The sequence below is a fragment of the Meles meles genome, chromosome 10, assembly GCF_922984935.1.
Source record: "Meles meles chromosome 10, mMelMel3.1 paternal haplotype, whole genome shotgun sequence".
Taxonomy (NCBI): Eukaryota; Metazoa; Chordata; class Mammalia; order Carnivora; family Mustelidae; genus Meles; species Meles meles.
Window position 1 is genome coordinate 14,935,085 of NC_060075.1, and position 22,523 is coordinate 14,957,607.

At 38.2% G+C, this 22,523-nt stretch overlaps 1 protein-coding gene and 1 non-coding gene across 4 annotated transcripts in view; both read right to left on the reverse strand.

Moving 5' to 3' along the window:
* The window catches only part of UBN2 (ubinuclein 2), a 79,095-nt gene that overhangs the window by 53,071 nt on the left and 3,501 nt on the right, over nt 1–22,523 (reverse strand). For 2 of the 3 annotated variants that reach the window (XM_046020283.1, XM_046020285.1), the window contains exon 2: nt 19,572–19,664. In XM_046020283.1, the coding sequence (XP_045876239.1) occupies nt 19,572–19,664 (93 nt within the window). The remainder of the gene's footprint in view (nt 1–19,571; nt 19,665–22,523) is intronic. The other variant, XM_046020284.1, reaches the window with a different exon arrangement.
* Nucleotides 9,851–9,905, reverse strand: LOC123952405. The gene has a single exon (XR_006820648.1). It is a non-coding gene; the product is annotated as a U7 small nuclear RNA (small nuclear RNA).

Sequence of the window (22,523 nt, forward strand, 5' to 3'; positions counted from 1 at the left end):
AGTACATGGTATACGTGAATAAGATCTGAAGTCTAGTTAACTGTATTGTGCCAATGTCAATTTCCTATTCTTGGCAACTACAGCTATGTAAGATACTGGGAGAAACTGGGTGATTGGTACGAGGGGACCTCTCTGTATTATATGTGCAACTTCACGTGAGTCTATAATCTCTTTAAATAAAAATATTTTAGGGGTGCTCGGCTGTCAGTAGAACGTGTGACTTAATCTCACAGTCATGGGTTCCAGATCCACACTGTGTGTAGATTACTTAAATAAATAAATAAAAACTAAAAAAAAATTCTCTTTAAAAAAAGAAAAACAACAACTTAGGGTGCCTAGGTGGCTTGGTTAGTTACATGTCCAACTCCTGATCTTGGCTCAGGTGTTGATCTTACCATTGTGAGTTCAAACTCTCCACTGGGCTCCACGCTGGGCATGGAGCCTACTTAAAAAATAAATAACTAAGGGCGAATGGGTGGCTCAGTTGTTTAAAGTGTTTGACTCTTGCTTTTGGCTCAGGTCGTGATCTCACGGATCATGGAATTGAGCCCTGTGACGGGCTGCCTGGTCGGTGGGGAGTCTGATGATTCTCTCCCTCTGCGCTTGTCATCCCTACTCTTTCTTTCTCTCTCTCTCAAATAAATAAGCAAACCTTTAAATAAATAAATATATAAAATAAAGTAAAACAACAACAAAAAGAACCTGTTAGGGTACATTCCATTATTCATGTCCTACTTTTTTTTAAGATATTATTTGAGAGATTGCAAGCAGGAGAGCATAAGCAGGGTGAGCAGCAAAGGGAGAGGGAGAAGCAGACTCCCCGCTGAGTAGGGAGCCCCACACAGAACTTGATCCGAGGACCCTGGGATCACAACCTGAGCTGAAGGCAGACACTTAACCAACTGAGCCACCCAGGCACCCCTATTCACGTCATAGTTTAAGAAGTCTTTACAATATTTACAAAGAACTCATTCTATCTTAGGTATAAATGTTACATGTATGCTAAAAGTTACATATAAGCTTGTTATAAGTAGTTTAAGTGAGCAGGACTATTACTGTGGCACTACTAAAACAAGTGTTTAGTTCAATCTTTAAGACTTATTGTAGATATTCAAATATACTCACTTGAATTTAACTATACTTTCTAAGCATCTCCCTAACACCTCTTGACCCTGACTTTTTTTTTTTTTTTTTTTAAGCACAGGAGTGGGCCATGGGGAAGATGATGCTCAGAAAGAGAGAAAACAGTAGTAGGTGAAAGGATTCTGCCTACCAACATGTCACCACGGAACCAGAGTAAGTCCACCAGAAAGCATGGGATGAAAGATGTGAATCTCTTACTCAGTTTCAATTCTCAGTGTGTCTCTCTTCTATGGTGAAAGACGGGTAAGTTGTATGCAACACGGCCCTTAAATAAAAAACTGCTCTGGGGCGCGTGGGTGGCTCAGTTGGTTAAGCGGCTGCCTTCAGCTCAGGTCATGATCCCAGGGTCCTGGGATCAAGCCCCACATTGGGTTCCCTGCTCAGGAGAAAGCCTTTTTCTCCTCTTCTCTCTGCCTGCCGCTCTGCCTACTTGTGCTCTCTATCTCTCTGTTAAATAAATAAATAAATCTTAAAAAAAAAAAAACCCACAAAAAATGAAAAAAAAAAAAAACAACAACAACAACAACAAAAAAGAACTGCTCTATCTTCTTTCCATGAAAAGAAATAATCTGCTCCAGTGTTTAATGGAAAAAATGGTTATGCTGGACCTGCTGAGAGATGTCAACATGGTACCACCCCTTTCTCAATAATTTGTAAAAGTAATTCAGACTAAATGTTATATTTGTGTTACATACAGATGTTAAAAAACCTAACACCCATAAGCTATGACTTCACTGTAGTCTTTCTAGGGGACAAAACAACACTACATCATTACCACCAAGAAAGTCATTATGGTGAGATAAAGTAGTGGTTCCCATATTTTTGATTTTACAAGTCAGGTACATTTCAAAAACAATTCTGAAGACCGACACAAGGTGACAACCCTTGTTTCATTTTGCTATGTAAGGTCATTAAAGACAAGCTCACAACAATAATCCTTCTAAGAAATACTAGTTGGCAACCTTAAACATACAGACACGTATGTTACCTATACACACATAAACACAGCATGTGTGTGCCTATACGCAACACACATAATAAATTATTCTTATTTTTCCTATTTGCCAGGTCTGCAAACTGGAACCCTTACAACTAGGTTATAGAACTACCGTTAGAATCAGAAGTCAAAAAAACAAAACAAAAAACCCTCCAACAAAATCCAAAATCAGAAGTCAGGGGACAGAAAGAAGTATTTCTGGGACAGGAGTTATTCTGTTGAGAAAAGTCACATACAAGCAATTAAGTACATGAGTGACTGTTTCACCCAAAAACCAGAGAGCGAGCTCTAAAAAGAATATAAAAACCCAAAGATGCATAAAAACTAACACAAAAATATCTTAGCACATGAAAAAATACTAAAAAACAAATGAAGAATACTAGCCCTGTCACATAGTAAATATATATAAAGTTATGGGAGTTAGCAACATGAAAAAAGCCATATGTGGTAAACCCAAAGCTAACATCATCCTCAAGAGGAAAAAAGGAGAGTTTTTCCCCTATAATCAGAAACAAGACAAGGAAATTCATGCTCACCACTTTTATTCAACATAGTACTGAAAATCCTAGCCACAGCAGTTAAGACAAGAAAAAGGAATAAAAGGCATCCAAACTGGTAAGGAAGATGTAAAACTTTCACTATTGTAGATGACATAATACTCTATACAGAAACTCTGAAGAAGGGGCACCTCGGTGGCTCAGTGCATTAAGCCTCTGCCTTCGGCTCAGGTCATGATCTCAGGGTCCTGGGGTCGAGCCCCGCATTGGGCTCTATGCTCAGCAGGGAGTCTGCTTCCCCCTCTCTTTCCGCCTGCCTCTCTGCCTACTTGTGATCCCTCTGTCAAATAAATAAATGAAATCTTAAAAAAAAAAAAGAAAAGAAAAAGAACACCCTGAAGACTACCAAAAAAACTATTAGAACTGATAAACGAATTCAGTCAGATCTCAGGAAATAAAATCAATTTACAGAAATCTATTGCATTTCCTTTTTTTTGGTTTCTTTTTTTTTTTTTAAAGATTTATTTATTTGAGAGAGAGAGTAAGAAAGAGGGCACAATTGGGGAGAGGGGCAGAGGGAGAGAATCTTCAAGCAGACTCCCCACTGAGCACAGAGTCTGAGAGGGAGCTTGATTTCATGACCCTTGAAATCAACTGAAGCTGAAACCAAGAGCTGGACACTAAACCAAGTGAGCCACCCAGGCACCCCAATTCATTGCATTTCTATACACTAAAAATGAAGCAGCATGAAGAGAAATTAAGAGAACAGTCTCATTTACAATTACACCAATAATAAAATACCAGAGAATAAACTTAACCAAGGAAGTGAAAGAGCTATACTCTGAAAACTATGAAACACTGATGAAAGAAATTGAAGATGACACAAATGGAAAGATAAACAATGGACTGGAAGAACAAATACTGTTAGAAGTCTATACTACCCGGGGGCGCCTGGGTGGCTCAGTGGATTAAGCCGCTGCCTTTGGCTCAGGTCATGATCTCGGGGTCCTGGGATCGAGCCCCGCATCGGGCTCTCTGCTCTGCGGGGAGACTGCTTCCTCCTCTCTCTCTGCCTGCCTCTCTGCCTACTTGTGATCTCTCTCTCTGTCAGATAAATAAATAAATCTTAAAAAAAAAAAAAAAAAAAAAGTCTATACTACCCAAAACAATCTACAGATTTAATGTGAACCCTACCAAAACACCAAGAGCATTTTTCACAGAACTAGAACAAACAATCCTAAAATTTGTACGGAAGCCCAAAAGACCCCAAAGCAAACTTGAAAAAGAAAAACAAAGCTGGCGGTATCACAGTCCCAGATCTCAAGTTATATTACAAAGCTGTAGTGATCAAGACAGTATGGTACTGGCACAAAAACAGACACATAGGTCAATGGAACAGGATAGAAAGCTCAGGAAAAAACCCCATCGTTATAAGGTCAATCTTCAACAAAGGAGGCAAGATATATACAGTGGGAAACAGTCTCTTCAACAAATGGTGGTGGGAAAACTCGACAGCAATATACAAAAGAATGAAACTGGACCACTTTCTTATACCACACACAAACACTCAAAATGGATTAGAGACCTTAGTGTTGAGATCTGAAACCATAAACATCCTAGAAGAGAGCACAGGCAATAATCTCTCTGACATCAGCCACTGCAGCATTTTTCTAGATGTGTCCCCTGAGGCAAGAAAAACAAAAGCAAAAATAAACTATCGGGATTACAACCAAATGGAAAGCTTCTGCACGGCCAAGGAAACAACCAACAAAACCAAAAGACAACCTGAGTGGGAAAAGATATTTGCAAATGACATACCCAGTAAGGGGTTACTATCCAAAATGTATGAAGAACTTATATACCCTGACAGCAAAAAAACAAATAATCCAATTTAAAAATGGGCATAAGACATGAACAGACATTTCTCCAATGAAGACGTAGGGATGGCCAACAGACATGTGAAAAGATGCTCAACATCACTTATCTTCAGGGAAATGCAAATCAAAACCACAATGAGGTATACCTCACACCTGTCAGAATGGCTAAAATAAAAAACACGAGGAACAACAAGTGTTGGCAAGGGTGTGGAGAAAAAGGAACCCTTGTGCACTGTTGGTGGGAATGCAAACTGGCACAGCCGCTCTGGAAAACAGTATGGAGGTTCCTCAAAATATTAATAATAGGATTACCATTTGATGCAGTAATTCCACTACTGGGTATTTACCTGAAGAACATGAAAACTGTAATTCAAAAAGATGTATGCACCCTTATGTTTGCTGCAGCATTATTTATAATAGCCAAATTATGGAAGCAGCCCAAGGGTCCATCAGTAGATGAATGGGTAAAGAAGATGTAGTGTAGGGGCGCCTGGGTGGCTCAGTGGGTTAAAGCCTCTGCCTTCGGCTCAGGTCATGATCCCACGGTCCTGGGATTGAGCCCCACATCGCACTCTGCTCAGCAGGGAGCCTGCTTCCTCCTCTCTCTCTCTGCCTGCCTCTCAGCCTACTTGTAATCTCTGTCTGTCAAATAAACAAATAAATAAATCTTTATTAAAAAAAAAGATGTAGTGTATACATATGTGTATACATACACACACAGACACACACACATAGAGGAATATTATTCACCCATTAAAAAAGCATGAAATCTTGCCATTTGTAACAACATGGATGGATCTAGAGAGTAAAATGTTAAGTGAAATAAGCCAGAGAAAGACAAAAACCATACGATTTTACACGTATGTGAATTTAAGAAACAAAAGAAATGAACAAAGGGGGAAAAAGAAGAGAGACAAACCAAAAAATAGACTCTTAAATATAGAGAACAAACAGATGTTTACCAGAGGAGAGTTGGGAGGGGTGTGAAATAGGTGAAGGGGGGTTAAGAGTATACTTATCTTGATGAGCACTAAACAGTACACAGAATTATTGAATCATTATATTGTATACCTGAAACTAATGTAACACTATATATTTAACTATACTGGAATTAAAATTTAAAAATTAAATTAAAAATAAGTTATGGGAGTTAAAATCATACCAAGAATATAAGAATAAACATAGATGCACAACAATGTTCAGAAACTTACCCTAGTACGTAAGAATTTAACATGAGAAAGGCAACATTACAGCTCAGTGGAGAGTAATTAATAGATCAAATAAATGGAATTCAAGATATTTATATCATCTAACAAATTATAAACTTTTTAAATTCTGGTAAAATGGAGAAGAAATAGGACTGCTCAAGTACTGCTAGTAACATTATACCAGAAACTCTTCTGGAAAGCAATCTGAAAGAATCTGCCAAGAATTCTGCCATACTCTCACATGTTCTTCTTTTGCTTCTTTATTTTCCAAACTTCCTATGAAGTACTAATGTCATAATGGAAATATACTAAAGTAATTTTTAAAGCCTTTTACGTTATTTGACCTGATTAATTCTATGTAAGCTTATTTTGAACCACTACTTAGATTCAAGAATATCTGTTAAGAACTTATGCTACAGAAAGCCGTATGTTGGGGTGCCTGACTGGCTTAGCCAGGAGAGTATGTGGCTCTTGATCTTGGGGCCACGAATTCAAGCATCATGCTGGGTGTAGAGATTACTTAAATAACTAAAATTTAAAGAAAAAAGTAACATATTAAATATCAGAAAGAATTTAAATTTAAGATAAAAAGATGTCGGGAAGCAAACTGTAAGAGACTCTTAACGACAGAACAAACTGCAGGTTGATGGAGGGAGGTGGGTAGGAGGCGGGCTAAAGGGTGATGGGCATTAAGGAGGGCACTTGGGATGAGCACGGGGTGTTGTATGTAAATGATGAATTACTACATTCTACTACTGAAATCAATATTACTCTATATGTTAACTAATGAGAATTCAAATTTGAAAAATAAAAATAAAATAAAATATAGTGTATCGATAGAAAAAAGAATTGAAATTTAAGTATGAAATTCCTGTCCTGAAGAAACTTAAAACAAGACAACCTACTCAACAAATTAACTAAGTGCCTACCAAGTGCTAGTCTTCATGGATTTTATAGTATTGCAGACAGGAGAAAGATTAAACAAATAATTACAGTAATGATAAATAATAAAAAGGAAAATATAGCTAGTACTAGATCTTTTTAACAGAGGACTTAACCAAGGCTTTCCTGAGATGTTGATGCCCAGACAAAGATGAATGGAAGTAATCACTTGTGGAAGCCACTGAAAGGATTAGAACAGCGAAGTACCCTGACAAGATCTGTGCTTGACAAAATCACTCCCCGCTGTTGTGGCGGGGAATGAACACAGACAGGAAGGAAATTAGTAAGGCAGGGAAAAGATTCAAGAGATCTGCAAGAAAGTCCTAAGTTACTGGGGGGTTAAAAGTATATTTAAGTACCAGTGATGATGATGATGATGATGATGATGAGCTACTACTCACCGAGTGCTAACTTCGCATTAGCACCCATTTTTTAAAAAGATTTTATTTATTTATTTGAGAGAGAGAGAGGGCAAGAACGAATGCAGGGAGAGGGAGAAGGAGGCTCCCTGCTGAGCCAAGAGCCCAAGCTGGGGCTTGATCCCAGGACTCTGTGATCATGATCTGAGCTGAAGGCAAATGCTTAACCAACTGAGCCACCTACGCGCCCCGCATTAGCACCTATTCAAAGTGTAACTACCTATTATTTCATATTTGGCAAATGGGAAAAGCTAAAGCTTGGAAAGGGCAAATAACCTAAGATCATAGGAAAAGTAACTGAGCCAATCTTCAAGCTCATGACTGACTTCAAAGTGTCATTCTATTAAAAATTCTACAAAAGAAGGGTGCTTGGGTGATTCAGTCGGTTGAGTGTCGGACTCTTGATTTTGACTCAAGTCATGATCTCAGGGTGGTGGGATCGAGTAGCAAGCAGGGGCTCTGCAATCAATGGGGAGTCTGCTTGAGATTCTCCCTCTGTTCCTCACCCCCACTCGCACTTGTTCTCTCTACATAATTTTTTTTTTTTTTAAGTTCTATAAGAGAAGTTATACATCTCTGGGGTCATTTTCCCACTTGGAAACACCTGAACTCAATACCAAAAACTGAAACTGGTGTCCCCACTATCAGTCACCTCCAGATTAACTTCTCCCACTTGACATTCCCACTATTCATCCTATTTTTCTGCCTTACAACTCCACTGTTAGCTAAAATTTAAAAAGACTGATGATACCAAATGTTAACAAGGATGTGGAGCTAATAAGCTCTCCTACATGGCTGGTGCAAAATGGAAATAGCCATTCTGGAAAACAGTTTGGCAGTTTCTTAAAAGTTAAACATACACTTCGCATATGACCTAACAACTCCACTCTTATTATTTAGTCAAGAAAAATGACAACATATGTTCGCACAAAGATCTGTATGCTTATGTTCAGAGCACCTTTATTCATAGCACCCGAGAACTAGAAACAACCCAATACCCATCATCCAGTGAACGGACAAACTGTGCCACATCCATTTAAAAGGATTACTACGCAGCAATACAAGGGAAGCAACTGCTGGTAACATGCAACACATGGCTGAATTCATGCTAAGTGTAAGGGGCCAGGCACAAAAGACCTTAAGATTCACATTTTTAGAAAACTCTGGAAACAGCAAAACGAAAACAAAAACCTATACAGACACGAAGGAGATCTAAGATTGCCAGGGACCAGGGCTAAAGGGAGAGAACTATTTGTAGAGCGGTAAAAGGGAACTTTATGGGAAGATGAAATCGTACTACATGTTTGTAGTAGTGGTTATATGACTGTCATTTGTCAAAATCCATAAAACTATACAATTAAAATGAATTGTATGGACTTAAATTATCTTCTATAGTTCTGATTTTCAGAACCCCTCAAAACGATTTCTACTTCAACTCTCTCCCCACAAACCTTTGTTCACATAAACATTCACATCTACAATTTCCTTTCCATTCCACCTGTCATTGCTATGTTAGCCATTGTTGTTCACTTAAATGCAATGAATGCCTTAATCAGCCTCTCTTCCTTCATTTATCCTAACTTATCCTGCATAATATAATCATAAAATACCACTTCCTATCATTCCCCTGCTCAAAATGCTTCAGAAGCATCTCAGCTACTAGAAAATAAATCCAAAACATTTAATATAGCATTAATTAAATGCCTTCTACATATTGATTTAAACTATCTTTCCAACTTTTTCTTACAATTTTCCAACTTGAACACTTTGATCCATTCAATCTCTCTACCCATTTTCCTCCTAAACACACTTAAGCTTATCTTTCCTCTGTCTTCCCCTTACTGTGAATAATTTCTTACCCCTCTCTGAATTCTCCCACCTCCCACCAGCTAGTAAGTTTTAAACTTTTTCTCCTTGATGCTTTCTACTTAAAATCAAAATGATCTTTTTTTGCTCTCCTAACATATTTTTTTTCTAGGCATAGCTAGCTGCCTGTAAGACTTACCTAGGGAAAACTAAAATGCAGACAGGTTCTGTCGGAATGGGCACAATCACACATATGCAGAAGTATAAATAACTTAATGCATAACTAGAGAGATTCAGGAACTTTAAGTCTAGTCAAGGTAATCAGCAGTTACCACTGGAAAGTGTAGCTGTTATTAACAGTTATGAGTCCATAATCTAGTATATGCAATAAAATGGCTAATTAAGTAAATGTGAATCAATGATAGTAAACAAAAGGCTAAAGCTTCACTTAATAGTAACAGTATTAATCTCAATAATAAATCTTCTCAAAAAAGGATCTTACAAGTCTAAGATCTTTACCAAGCATCCTATCAATTATAGCATCAGGCATTCAACATGACACATGCATTCAACGTTAATAGCCATTTAAAAATAATGTGGTAGAGGAATATTCAATAATATAGAAGGCAACAAAAGCAGATTGCCAAATGCTATGTATAGTTAGGCTAGACACAGAAAAGGTAATATTCAATTAGCACTTGATAGTGTTCAACTTAACTGGTAATTGTGGAGATGATATTAAAATAATAAATTCTTGCTTTTTTAATTCTAATACAAACTGAAGGATCTCATTTATGAGAAACACAACACAGCAATATATGCCTACAGATGGATATAAAATGCTCAAAGAATTCTAACAAGCAGATCACCATGATTATTACCAATAGGGAAGGGGATATAATTGGAGGCAGTGGTAAAGGAAGATTTTGGCTTAATATGTATTATTTGGATTTTCTTCCTCTTTGGTTCAGGAACTGGAAACCTCCTGGACAAACTACAAAAGAGCTGTAACACTTTGAACTCATTTTTAATAACAGGAATGTATCCATGTATTACTGGGATGTTTAAAAATAATATTTTTAAGTTCAAGAGAGCACATCTGTAAGCATACAATCATTTTTAAAAACGCTGAAAGGATACACATCCAACCATTAACAGTGGTTATAGCTGGCAGCGGGATTACAGATGATTAGGTGATTTTTATTTTCTTCTGTTATCTGTATTTATATATTCTTTTACAGTGAACAAAATCTTTGAAATATGTAAATCCTTACATAAATCTATCTCTAGGAAAACAAACTGCAACAGTGATTCTTATCTCTGAGGACAGAACTGGTTAGCTGGGAGTCGGGAATAGGAGGGAGATTTATTTCACATCATGTTCCCTCTGTGCCTTTTGAGTTGTTGTCAAGTACATGTATCACCTATTCAAGGATTCTATTTTCTTAGGTCTGGATCACCAAATGTTCAATAATACCATTTGGGTTTTCACCCCAAAGAGGTTCTGCTTCCTAGACCCATGTTGAGGATTTACTAGTCCCTACTCCAAATTAGGTTCTGCTTCCTAGTCCAATGGTGGGGAAAGAGGTTTGGACAAGCTGTACTGGACACACTCATTCCTGAGTAGCTCTTTCTTAATTTCCTCCCCAAGAGCCAGGGTTAAATAGCCTTTCCTCCCCTATCAATGGCTTTCTGCCAAAGCATTTACTGTCAGGCACATTACAGTCCCTTCCTTCATCACAGAGGCCAGCAGAGTTTTCTGGCCTCAATTTACTTCTCCTCATCTCCTGGCCGTCTTGGAAACACTACTCCCTTGGCTTGCTCTTTCTGCCGCACCTCCTCTTTTCTATTCTCCACCCTCTAGCTCCCCAATTATGCGCAAGTCCAGTGATATGCAAATGGTATGAACTAGAACCAGATGCTGGAGAGTTGCCCAAAAGACTATTCACAAATATTAAAAATTCACCTAAAGGAACTCAAGATAGACTGGCAAAGGATAGTATTATAGTGTCCTCCCTACTAGGCCTGTTCTGAACTGGTCTCTTTCCCAGCAGCCTTAGCAAGGAGACTGCCTGCAGTAGAATCACAGTCTTATTTGATAAATTCCCTGGACCGTTGCAGTTGTTGATGTTCCACAGTTTACACGATAAATGCCTCTGATAAAAACAAAAAGCTTATTTTCCAAATTAAAAAAGAAAACCTTGAGTTTTGCTACACCTAAAACAAAGAACCCCCTTTAAATCTATTCCCCTAGGGTACTGGTTTACTATGACTCAAAAGAAAATGACTTACTGACTCATTAGTACCTGTTTAACCTGATAATCAGTGTTTCAAGCCAATGCTGCCTGATTGCACTATAACACTAAGCCGGAAAACAAACAAGGGGGACCTGAGTGGTTCAATCAGTTGGACATCCGACTCTTGGTTTTGGCTCAGGTCATGATTTTATGGGTTGTTAGACTAAGCCCCCATCACCCTGTGCTCACTGGGAGTCCACTTGAATATTCTTTTCTTCTCTCCACCCACTGCTCTCTCTCTAAAATAAATAAATAAATCTAGAAAGGAAGGAAAGAGGGAAGGAGAGAAAGAAAAACAAGATGTTCCTCGTACAGGACATCCCCTCCCCCAGCAGATGCCTCCAGGTAATAAGAAACCTAACTAATAAGCAATGTTCATTGATCACCTATGGAAGACCTAAGGAAACATGATACTGAATGCTAAGACTCCAGTCTTATAACTAAGAAGAAAACATCTCCTGGTCATCAAGCTTCCTTATTTGTCCCAGTCCAGTCACACAACCTTATCCTCCACTTCTGTTGATTTCCTTAACCCACCATGGAAAAGAGGACAAATTTAAGTCAGTGGAAAGAGAGCCAAGAGCTGACTTAACAGCACAGATAAAGAATAAACAGATTTCTTTAATCACCCCTTAGGATATAGGGCCTTCCTTCCAAATACTCTAAAACTGCTGATTCTCGATTGTTCCTAATGGATTTAAGGAAGTTGAAGAGTATTTGTTCAACTCAAAGAGGGCAAGGAACTGAAAGGGCATGTCATGGCAAGCGATTACAACTGGTAACTGCACAAGAGAAAGCTATTACTTAAGAACTTTCCCCTGTGCTGTATTTCAGAACCCCCCAGCCTCAGTTTGTTTGAAAAGGTCATGATGTCTTGCTGAGTGGGCAGCATCATCACACTATATAGACCACCACACTATATAGACCACCACACTATATACGGTAACGTAGCTGCCCTATAAAAGCTAGGTACACTGGCACTTGTGCTTTATAAGTAGAATTTACTTTGTGGTGGTGTTAACAAGTATTTATCCAACCTGTTTTACTCAAAGTCCTACCATGTTGATTGATCTTTATGGACCAGACCTAATGTAAGGCCAAAACATACAGAGGAAAACCAGCCAAGGAAGTTCCCAAGGAAGCACTAACCCCTCACCAACTGTGGATGATCATCTAATATGAGTAACCAGAGAATTCTTAAGCCTCCCAGGAAGAGTGCATAAAAGTTTTCTCACATCCACCTGTGCCAGTCTCATATCTGAGGACACTTTTTAAACAACCCAGAATTATTTCAAGTGTAAAAGCATATTTCCTTTCCACTCAATTGAGTGGTATTTACTTTGGAGAAGTCACTCATTGGAAATTATCAGTTATTGCAAATATTGCTATTTTCTTCTTGCAATATTATTTACAGTGACCAAATTATGGAAGGAACCCAAGTGTCCATCAGTAGATGAATGAATAAAGATGATGTGGTGTATGTGTACGTGTACACACACACACACACACACACACACACAGGAATATTACTTAGCCATAAAAAAAGAATGAAATCTTGCCATTTGGGACAACATGGATGGATGTAGAGGACATGATGCTAAAGTCAGTTAGAGAAAGACAAATACTGTATGATTTCACTCATATGTGGAATTTAAGAAACAAAAGAAATGAACAAAGGAAAAAAGAGGCAAACCAAGAGATTCTTAACCATAAAAGAACAAACCAATGATTACCAGAGCAGAGGTGGGGTGGGGGAGGGGGGAGGATGGGTGAAACAGGTGAACGGGATTAAGAGCACACTTATCAAAATGAGCACCCAGTAAAGTACAGAATTGTTGAATCACTTTTTGTGCATCTGAAACTAATATAACACTGTCTGTCAATTATACTGGAAATAAAATAAAATTAAAAGATATTGCCATTCTTTAAGACATAACAGAACAAAATCAATTTTAAAAGCCGTACAACAAGAAAATCAACTTTTTATAAATATACTTTGTTTCTGATTTAAAACAGTATTAACTCCATTTGAACTGCTTTATTTAGAAGACTGCTCAGAATTACTTTATACCATCAAATATACCTTTTACCCTCTCTTTTAAAATAAATATGAAGCTATCAGGGCTCTAAGAGTTTAAAATCACATAGAATTAAGCATTAAATGTGGTATTCAAAGTCTATATGGTAAAGTAAGTGAATTTTAAAGTCGTAATATGATTTCAGAAATGCGAAATGCTTGGCAAAACACATGTCTTCCTATACCATGAGTCATTCAGATTCAAATAGTCTTAGCTGAGCCACTGCTAGGCACCAGATACTATGCTAAGCACTTTCATTGAGATTACTGAATTTATTTTATTTTATTTTTTAAGACTTTTATTCATCTATTTGACAGGCTGAGATCACAAGTAGGCAGCGAGGCAGGCAGAGAGAGAGGAGGAAGCAGGCTCCCTGCTGAGCAGAGAGCCCGATGCGGGGCTTGATCCCAGGACCCTGGGATCATGACCTGAGCTGAAGGCAGAGGCTTTAACCCACTGAGCCACCCAGGCGCACCGAGATTACTGAATTTAAATCCAATTCCAGAATAGCATGATGTTTCAAGATGGCTGGGATAACAGTGAGAAAAATCAGTAAAAAAAAAAAAATCTTCCACCCACCACAGGTAACCCTATGCCCTAGAAAGCTGAGAATAAGTGCGAACAGCATTTGTTCCACTGAGCTATGGTATATACAGCCTCAGAAAAAGAGTACAATCTAGCAATCACCTAAAAACTGAGCTGGAAATTCAGGATATCCAGGAAAGTAGGATATTTAGCCTAAACATTTGGGGCCTTAAAATTGCCAATGAGGAAAAGAACACAAGCTTCTATAAACTGTATCCTGCTTCCTTCCTACAGTAACCAACAAGAAAAATTTGGAGCCTATGGAGAAGTGTCCAAAGTTGGACTTAGTTCTGTAATAAGATTTATGTACCAGTGGGGCACCTGGGTGGCTCAGTGGGTTGAGCCTCTGCCTTTGGCTCAGGTCATGTTCTCAGAGTCCTGGGATCAAGCCCCACATTGAGCCCAGCATGGGGCTCTCTGCTCACTGGGGAGCCTGCTTCCCGCCCCCACTCCTCTCTCACCTGCCTCTCTGCCTACTTGTGATCTCTGTCAAATAAATAAATAAAATCTTAAAAAAAAAAAAAAAAGATTTATGTACCAAAACCAATTTAGTATACTCTAGGTAAAATTAAGTACCAAATAGTTACACTGCTCTTTTCCCAAGAAAAAATGTAGCAACTGATGGTGAACATGCACTGTCACATTACCTGAACAGTAACATAAGATGAAACAAGACACAGGCAATAAAAACAGGACAGGACAGAGGGGAGAAAAAAAAAAAAACATTCGATACAGGGTGCTATTTTTAATAATTTCTATTACTGCATTTCAACTACCAGGCCTATCTCAATCATTCTCCCCCATGCAACTGCTGCAAGAGAAAGGACATGTCTAAGCTCCACGGTTCTCCTTCCTTCTCCGGCAAGTGGAGGCTGTCCCACTTCACATACCTCCTCTCCAGCAAAAGCAACGGCTACACATACTCGAGACCACAAGAAGCCCATCAACTGGCCTCCCAGCCCTCCAACAAACCACTCAATTCATTGCTAACATCACTTACAGACCCAGGCTCCCCTCAGTGCACCTGATCTGTCCCCATATCTGGAAACCCCCAATGGAGTTTAACTTGCTCAGTTCTCTGAAACTTCCTGCAAACTCCTCCACAATGGAAATGGCATGCCCTCCCACTTGTACCAACCACCCTGCTCACAGAAGAGAACGGCACAGATGGACAGATGAGTTAAATAAGTTAGAAAAAAAAATAGTGAAGCAAGTATACCAATGTCTCCAACTAGACCTTGAGAGCTGGATGTGGCCCCCTAGAATCCAACATTTAAAAGTAAGAAAAGGAAGATGAAAATCCATATTTCAGCCTTCTTTTGAGAAATGTAAAGATCTGGCAACCCTAAGCCCAGTCCCTGAGAAGTGACAAAGGCTGGAGCTGCGCAGCAGCTGTCCCCTAGTTCAGATAATCCCCCACCTTTACTGTTCAACTGGCCTGCTTCACTGATGGTTTGGTGGGCATCTTGGAGTCATCTGACTTTGCTACTCCTGAACTAGAGAACACTAAAGGAACTATTAGACAGTATAGTCAATAAAGATCGTCAGTGATTATTTACGAGTGATCTTTTGTGAGAGCCTAGCACTGGACAAAGTGTACTCTCCCACCTCACTTTTGGCCCAATGAGTTTCTAAAAGGATTCCAAATAATTTATTGCGGTCTTTAAGAAGACCCTAATAATTCAGAAGAACCTGTAAATAGTGATTGAAGGACTAAAAAAAAGGGCCATTTGGAACAGAATGCCTAAACTAAACTAAAAGATCAAAATTAATAGAGGTTAAAAAAAATCCCATACATGTTTATGTTAAAAAGAATTTATGGGGGTGCCTGGGTGGCTCAGTGGGTTAAAGCCTCTGCCTTCAGCTCAGGTCATGATCCCAGGGTTCTGGGATTGAGCCCCGCATCAGGCTCTCTGCTCGGCGGGGAGCCTGCTTCTCACTCTCTCTCTGCCTGCCTCTCTGTCTACTTGTGATCTCTGTCCGTCAAATAAATAAATAAAATCTTAAAAAAAAAAATTTATGACATGTACAGAATACGAGCAGTTCTCTACAAGAGTAATATGTTTAAATAAACAGTATTTCGTATTTAGATAGCACTTTAAATATTTCTGACATTAAAAATCTATTTTTTCATCTGATGTTGACAAAACCCCTGTGCTATAAATATAAAGTTGGCGAGGCAGATAGTGTTCTCCCCTCAGATACCGAAGCATAAAAAAGCCAAGAGCCTGTATTAAGGTCACCCAGCTGGTTAATATGGCAAAGACAGGATCAGAATCCAGCTATGTTAACTCATAATCCTGTGCTCCTTCCACTACAATACATTGTTCTGCCTCTTATCCACTGGATATCCTACAAAGGGTAGAAAAACTATTCCAGGGATTACAGAGAAATGTAGTTCCACAGGAGACTGAAGAATCCATTCAACGATTCTGCACCAAAGTCTCCAAAATTCCTTCCAATTTCAAGACTCAACTGGCCCTTCTACGCACTTTGAAATCCCCAGAGTCTTTCAATCCCATAGACACTGCTTGGTACTACATTTGTGAGTCATATGTATGTCTCATTTTCCCAATTATTTGGAAAGTTCCAGGAGAGAGCGACTATCATGCCTCTTTGTATGTCCAATGTAAATGCTCAAATACGTTTTTTATACATAAAACTTAACCAAAAACTGCACCTCTTGTTCCAAGAAACAATGACTTAGTAGCAACCTTAAGTGATTTTCAGAAATAATGACAAGGACATCTAAATTATAATATGAAAGGAACAAAAGCAAGAGGAAAAGGTGGCTAGCTTTATGTTTTATAAGCCTCCAAGAATTAAGACCTCTTTTTATCACTGCCCAAAAAAAATTTCTAGGGGAAATGTAACTTTGGTGCATTAACATTTTGCAAGATTTTACATGCAATATTTAAAAGACTATTTACTTAAAACATAAATATACATATAATATAAGCATAAGTATAAATAAATATATAGAACACAAAAAACTCTTAATTGTTTAGGAGTTGTCTTTTGTGACACCCCAGAGCCTAGAGCTGGATGAAGCATCATCTCCCAGTCACTTTTAGCTTGATGGCTTTCTTACAAGCGTCCAAATCATTTTTTATATATAATGCCTATAATTGTTACAATATACATACTTAATGCCTATTAATACTCATGGCATATAAAGGCTTCATGACATAGGACATTTAAAATCTCTGCTTAGAATGGAAATAAGAGAGTAGCCAAAATAAAAATCTAAGAAGAATTATAGCCCATTAATTTAAATTATAACAAGAACAACATCTTATCCCTGCACAATGACAGTGCCTGGAGATATCCCAGTTATCTGGAGCTCCATTTTACACATCAACCAACTTCTTCAGAACTTCGGTTTTCCCATGCCAAGAATGATTCCAGGGCTCCCCAAGATGATTTAATGCTAACTGTGAGGCAGTACATCACATACTGAATCACATTACTTATAGGATCATACGATAGGAATTTTTCCATTTGCAAAGGGCAACCCTAATCCTTAGTTTTAAAACCTATAGAAAAATAAGCACTCTGATGTACTGTGGGAGGGAATGGAAACTGGTGACTTAGGAACTGGTAATTTGGCAATATATACCCAAACTAAATAAACGCATAAATCTTTTAACCTAAAAATTCCACTTCTAGGAATCTGTCCAAGAGATAAACTTGCAAATATGTGAACTGCCATGCTACTAAGTAATTTACTGTAGCACTACTTATAAGAGCAAATTTTTAGAAACTTGGATCATCTGGGAACTGGTTAAATAAATTGTGGTATGTCCATACAATGGAATACCACGAAGCCCTAAAAAGAGAGAGAGAGAGATAAAAAAGCTTTCTTTGTACTGATGTGAAAAAATCTCCAAGTTAAAGTAACAGGAAAAAAGCAAAGAGCAGAACTGCATCTTCTGTAATGTGTAAAGAGCTATGGGGGTGGGGCTAATACATGTATACACAGAGATACACATAGATATACATAAATATTTCTAAAAGGACCCCCAAAACATGACATGCCTCTAGGAAGTGAGATTATGTGGGTGAACAACAGAATGAAAGATTTTTCACTCTATAATTTTTGAGTTCTGAACCATGTAAATATATTGCCTGGTTAAAACATTAAATTTAACCAATGTATTTATTAACTTATATAAAAAAGCTATAGGGGTGCCCGGCTGGCTCAGTCAATAGAACATGTGACTCTTGGTCTTGGGCTCATAAGTTCAAACCCCACGCTGGGTGTACAGATTACTTAAAAACAAATATCTTAAAAAAGAAAAAGCCGGGCAGAGCACCTGGGTGGCTTAGTGGGTTAAAGCCTCTGCCTTTGGCTCAGGTCATGATCTCAGGGTCTTGGGATCGAGCCCCGTATCGGGCTCTCTGCTCGGCCAGGAGCCTGCTTCCCTCTCCCTCTCTGCCTGCCTCTCTGCCTACTTGTGATCTCTCTCTCTCTGTCAAATAAATAAAGTCTTTAAAAAAAAAAGAAAGAAAAAGAAAAAGCCATAGTACGTTAGGATTTATAACTTGAAAACATTTTATTGTAATTAAACACTACAGTTTAAGTAACAACTTTTGCTACTCTTTCCATCAAACACCCACCAGTCCATCCCTAAAATTTTTATATAGTCACAGAATATAAAGGCAGAAGGAGACTTGAAACATCTTCAAAAAAAGAAAACTGGGGCCCCAAAAGATTAAATAACTTTACCAAAGAACAATTTGTAGATGGTAAAGTATGGCCTACAACCTGACCTACATTCCAAAGTATTCTCATACATTTCCCCGACCCCAAACAGATTCATTAGCACAAGGAGCCAACACCTATCAACCAAGATGCCAGTTGCATGGGGAGGAAATAAGAATGACAGGGCTAGTGTGAGCTGACCTATCTCTATGAGATACTTCCCAGTGCTCAGACAGCAACCAGAAGGGGTCTTTCTTTTCATGAGTTATGTTTTAGTAAAGTGCCACGGAGTAAAGCCATAGGATAAAGATGGGGAGGGAGGGAGCTTTCCTATAAACTCAATTATACTAGACAATGTGAGACAAATGTTAAGCAACTTCACAATCAGGTATTTAGAATTCACTTCTGTATTAAAACAAGTATCAATCTACTTATGGCATAGGGTATAAAATGTACACGAATGTTTAAGGTAAACAAGATACTTTCAAAGAAATTTTGTGCTGCTGCTGATTGATTCCAATCCCAGAATGTGTATGCTAGAAATATACATGTTCATTTTCTTAAACTCAAAAGAGGCAGGAAGGCTTACGAACTACTACACCAAAGGAATTAAAGCAGCCTTCTCAATGGCAGAAAAGGCAAAGGATTAGAGGTAGACAGACCTGGCTATGCAGCCTGGTTCTTGCCACTGTGTGACCTTGAGCTCAGAGCCTCGGTTTCTTCATTTGTAAAACGTGGTCAATATTACTTACTATGTAATTTTAGGAAGGAAGGATGGAAGATAACATATGTTAAGTAAGCTTCCTGGGCTCTAGAAGGGGGACAATAAATGACGGTTACTATTATAGTCACCACAAACCTATCAAAATCTATGTCTAACCATTTATTTGGGTTCAATTTAGGAGAACAAAATAAGGTGGGCAATGGATATTATAAGCCTTCCCAATCAGTCACCAAGAGGGGGAAAAAAAAGTCAATAAGGTAAAATTATCTAAACGAAGAATATATTATACTCACATATTTCATTTCAAACTTCTTAGCCAACATTTCCACTTCTTGCCTCTCTTGATGCTCATCATTAAATGGGCCTTCTGTGTGAATGGGCTTCTTCTGATTCAAAGTAAACAGGAAAAGAAATGTAAGTATTAATATTACTTTAACCAGAGTTGGATGCATCCTTAAATTTAACAATTAGAGTCAAATTTTCCAAATATTAACAAATAAGTTAGTGGGGCGCCTGGGTGGCTCAGTGGGTTAAAGCCTCTGCCTTCGGTTCACGTCATGATCTCAGGGTCCTGGGATTGAGCCCTGCATCGGGGTCTCTGCTCAGTGGGGAGCCTGCTTCCCCCTCTCTCTACCTGCCTCTCTGCCTACTTGTGATCTCTGTCAAATAAATAAATAAAATCTTAAAAAAAAAAAAAGCGGGGCGCCTGGGTGGCTCAGTGGATTAAGCCGCTGCCTTCGGCTCAGGTCATGATCTCAGGGTCCTGGGATCGAGCCCCGCGTCGGGCTCTCTGCTCCGCAGGGAGCCTGCTTCCTCCTCTCTCCGCCTACCTCTCTGCCTACTTGTGATCTCTCTCTCTGTCAAATAAATAAAATAAAAAATTAAAAAAAAAAGCAAAACCAAATAAGTTAGACACATTAAAAGTAACTAGAAAGAAATGTTGGTTTGTAGCAAAAATACTTGCAGTTTCAATGGATTCTTACACACTTTCAAGTTTTTCGTTGGTTCATAACTTAACAAATCAAATTGTCTCCTCCTACAAAATGATCTATGGTCACCCCATCCAAAATAAAAAGGCCAAAAATTCTCCAAGAAAAATTAGGTAAAAATGAAAATCCCACTTATAACTCTGGTTTGAGATCTTCCCCCTCAAAATAACTGCTTTGGTCAGGAAACGCTTCTCAAAAGCTCTCCAGGTTATTAACCGACATCAACCCTGAACCATCTGCCCCAACCTACCACGAGGGTATCTGCAGCCGCTACAGCCTTCTGCTGAGGCCCAGCATCAACACCTCAGTCTACATCACCTCCCTTTTGTCCATCAGTATTCCTTCAGGGAGTACATACAACTCTAAAACAAAGCTAGAAAACTGAAAGCTGCAAATAGATTACATTCCTGTGGCTTCCTCCTAGCAGGGGAGAATGAAAGTTTATCATAATACATGGTTTTAAAAAACCACACACACAGCTAGAATCCCACATTTACCATCTATTTACCAAAACAAACAAAAAGGTAAATCACAACCTTTATTCAAGTTTACTATTTTAGCAGACACCTTTCATATACACACAGGTTTTCAATACAAAAAAGGGAAAACAAGGAGCTGCATATGAATAAAAATGCTACATGTGTCTAATTATGGACAACTGACTAGAAAGTTAATCTTGGCTAGATGCTTTTATGAAGTAGCATCTTCAAGTAATTAAAAATAAAGAATATTAAAACTGAAATACTGGATAAAGGTTTGGCTGAACCTGAAGAAAAAAAATGCAGAGAGGACAAAGATCTGCACACTTTGGAACTGACACACTTCATCCTGGATATGAAAGCTGAGATACGATTAGCCTAAAAATATGACAGAAAAATATGAACAGAATGAATACAAAACAATTCATCAGACCTAAAGTATTAGAATAAAGGGATACTCTTTTTTTTTTTTTTTTGAAGATTTTATTTATTTATTTGAGAGAGAGAGAGCATGAGAACAAGCATGAGAGGGGGAAGGTCAGAGGGAGAAGCAGACCCCCTGCTGAGCAGGAAGCCCAATGTAGGAATCAGGATTCCTCCTGGGGACTCCAGGATCATGACCTGAGCTGAAAGCAGTTGCTCAACCAACTGAGCCACCGAGGCACCCTAAAGGGATATTCTTAAAGCTTAAAAAAATTAATCTTAGAATCAATGTTTTAAATTAACTATTGTAATAAGTAATGTATTTACAAAATCCTTTATCCCAGTCGGAGTTACCAGTGGAATAAATATATATGACATGAAAGAAATAAATAAATCAGAGGGAAGAGACTGATGATGAAATAAATACTAGGCATGTTCAAGAGCTAGCCTTAACTTAGGACTAAAGGACAGTGTACAACTACCATGCCTTGATATTATCAACTGTTGCTTCCTGTCACTGTGAAGTCCAAATACAAGGTCTTATTACTGAGCTGTCCCATTTTATATGTGAAGTGTAAACACACGGACATATATTTTTTAATAAAAATTACCTTATATGCCATTATATAACATTCTGTATAGACTTTATAGAGGAATCAAGAGTAAATCTCTTACTCTTGACAGTCTATAAAAACAGAGTTAAGAAAAATGACTCACTTTTCTCTCATAGTTAAGAAATAAACCCCTACTCATAATCAAGGCTCTAAGTGAGCTTTATGTTTTCCATGTGAAAAGATAATCTGCAAATCAGTAAATATCAAAATTACCAACTACCCATAGGCAATAACATTATCGTAATTTTGTCCTTTGATATTAACTCATCATACCATCTTCAGATCTTTCAGATGTTATCAAAAATATGCAGTATGACAAGCAATGGAATAGCACAGAATTCTCGAACAGTATAACTACATTGACACTATAATCACTTATTCTTTTTATAGTAAATGCTCAATTAATCACATTCACAAGTGGATGTTCTGGTTAACTGATTCTCTGATTTACTACAAGTCAAACAAAAATTATTTGCATATCAATTACTGCCAGAACTTATTATTAAACTATGCTATTTCATCCAGAAATGGTGAATAAATTAATCTTTGAGGATAGAGATGATGGGAGTGCCCCAGTCATCATCTTGAACTACCTCAATCAGAGCTTAGTAGCTTAGAGAGATAACAAGGTTTAAAGTTTAGCTAACCTGCGTCCTTACAACCTGACAAGAAGGGGTTTTGTTTTTGCCAGCACACACTTAGTTAACTGTGCTTTTCCTCATTAAAGAAAATAATAATAA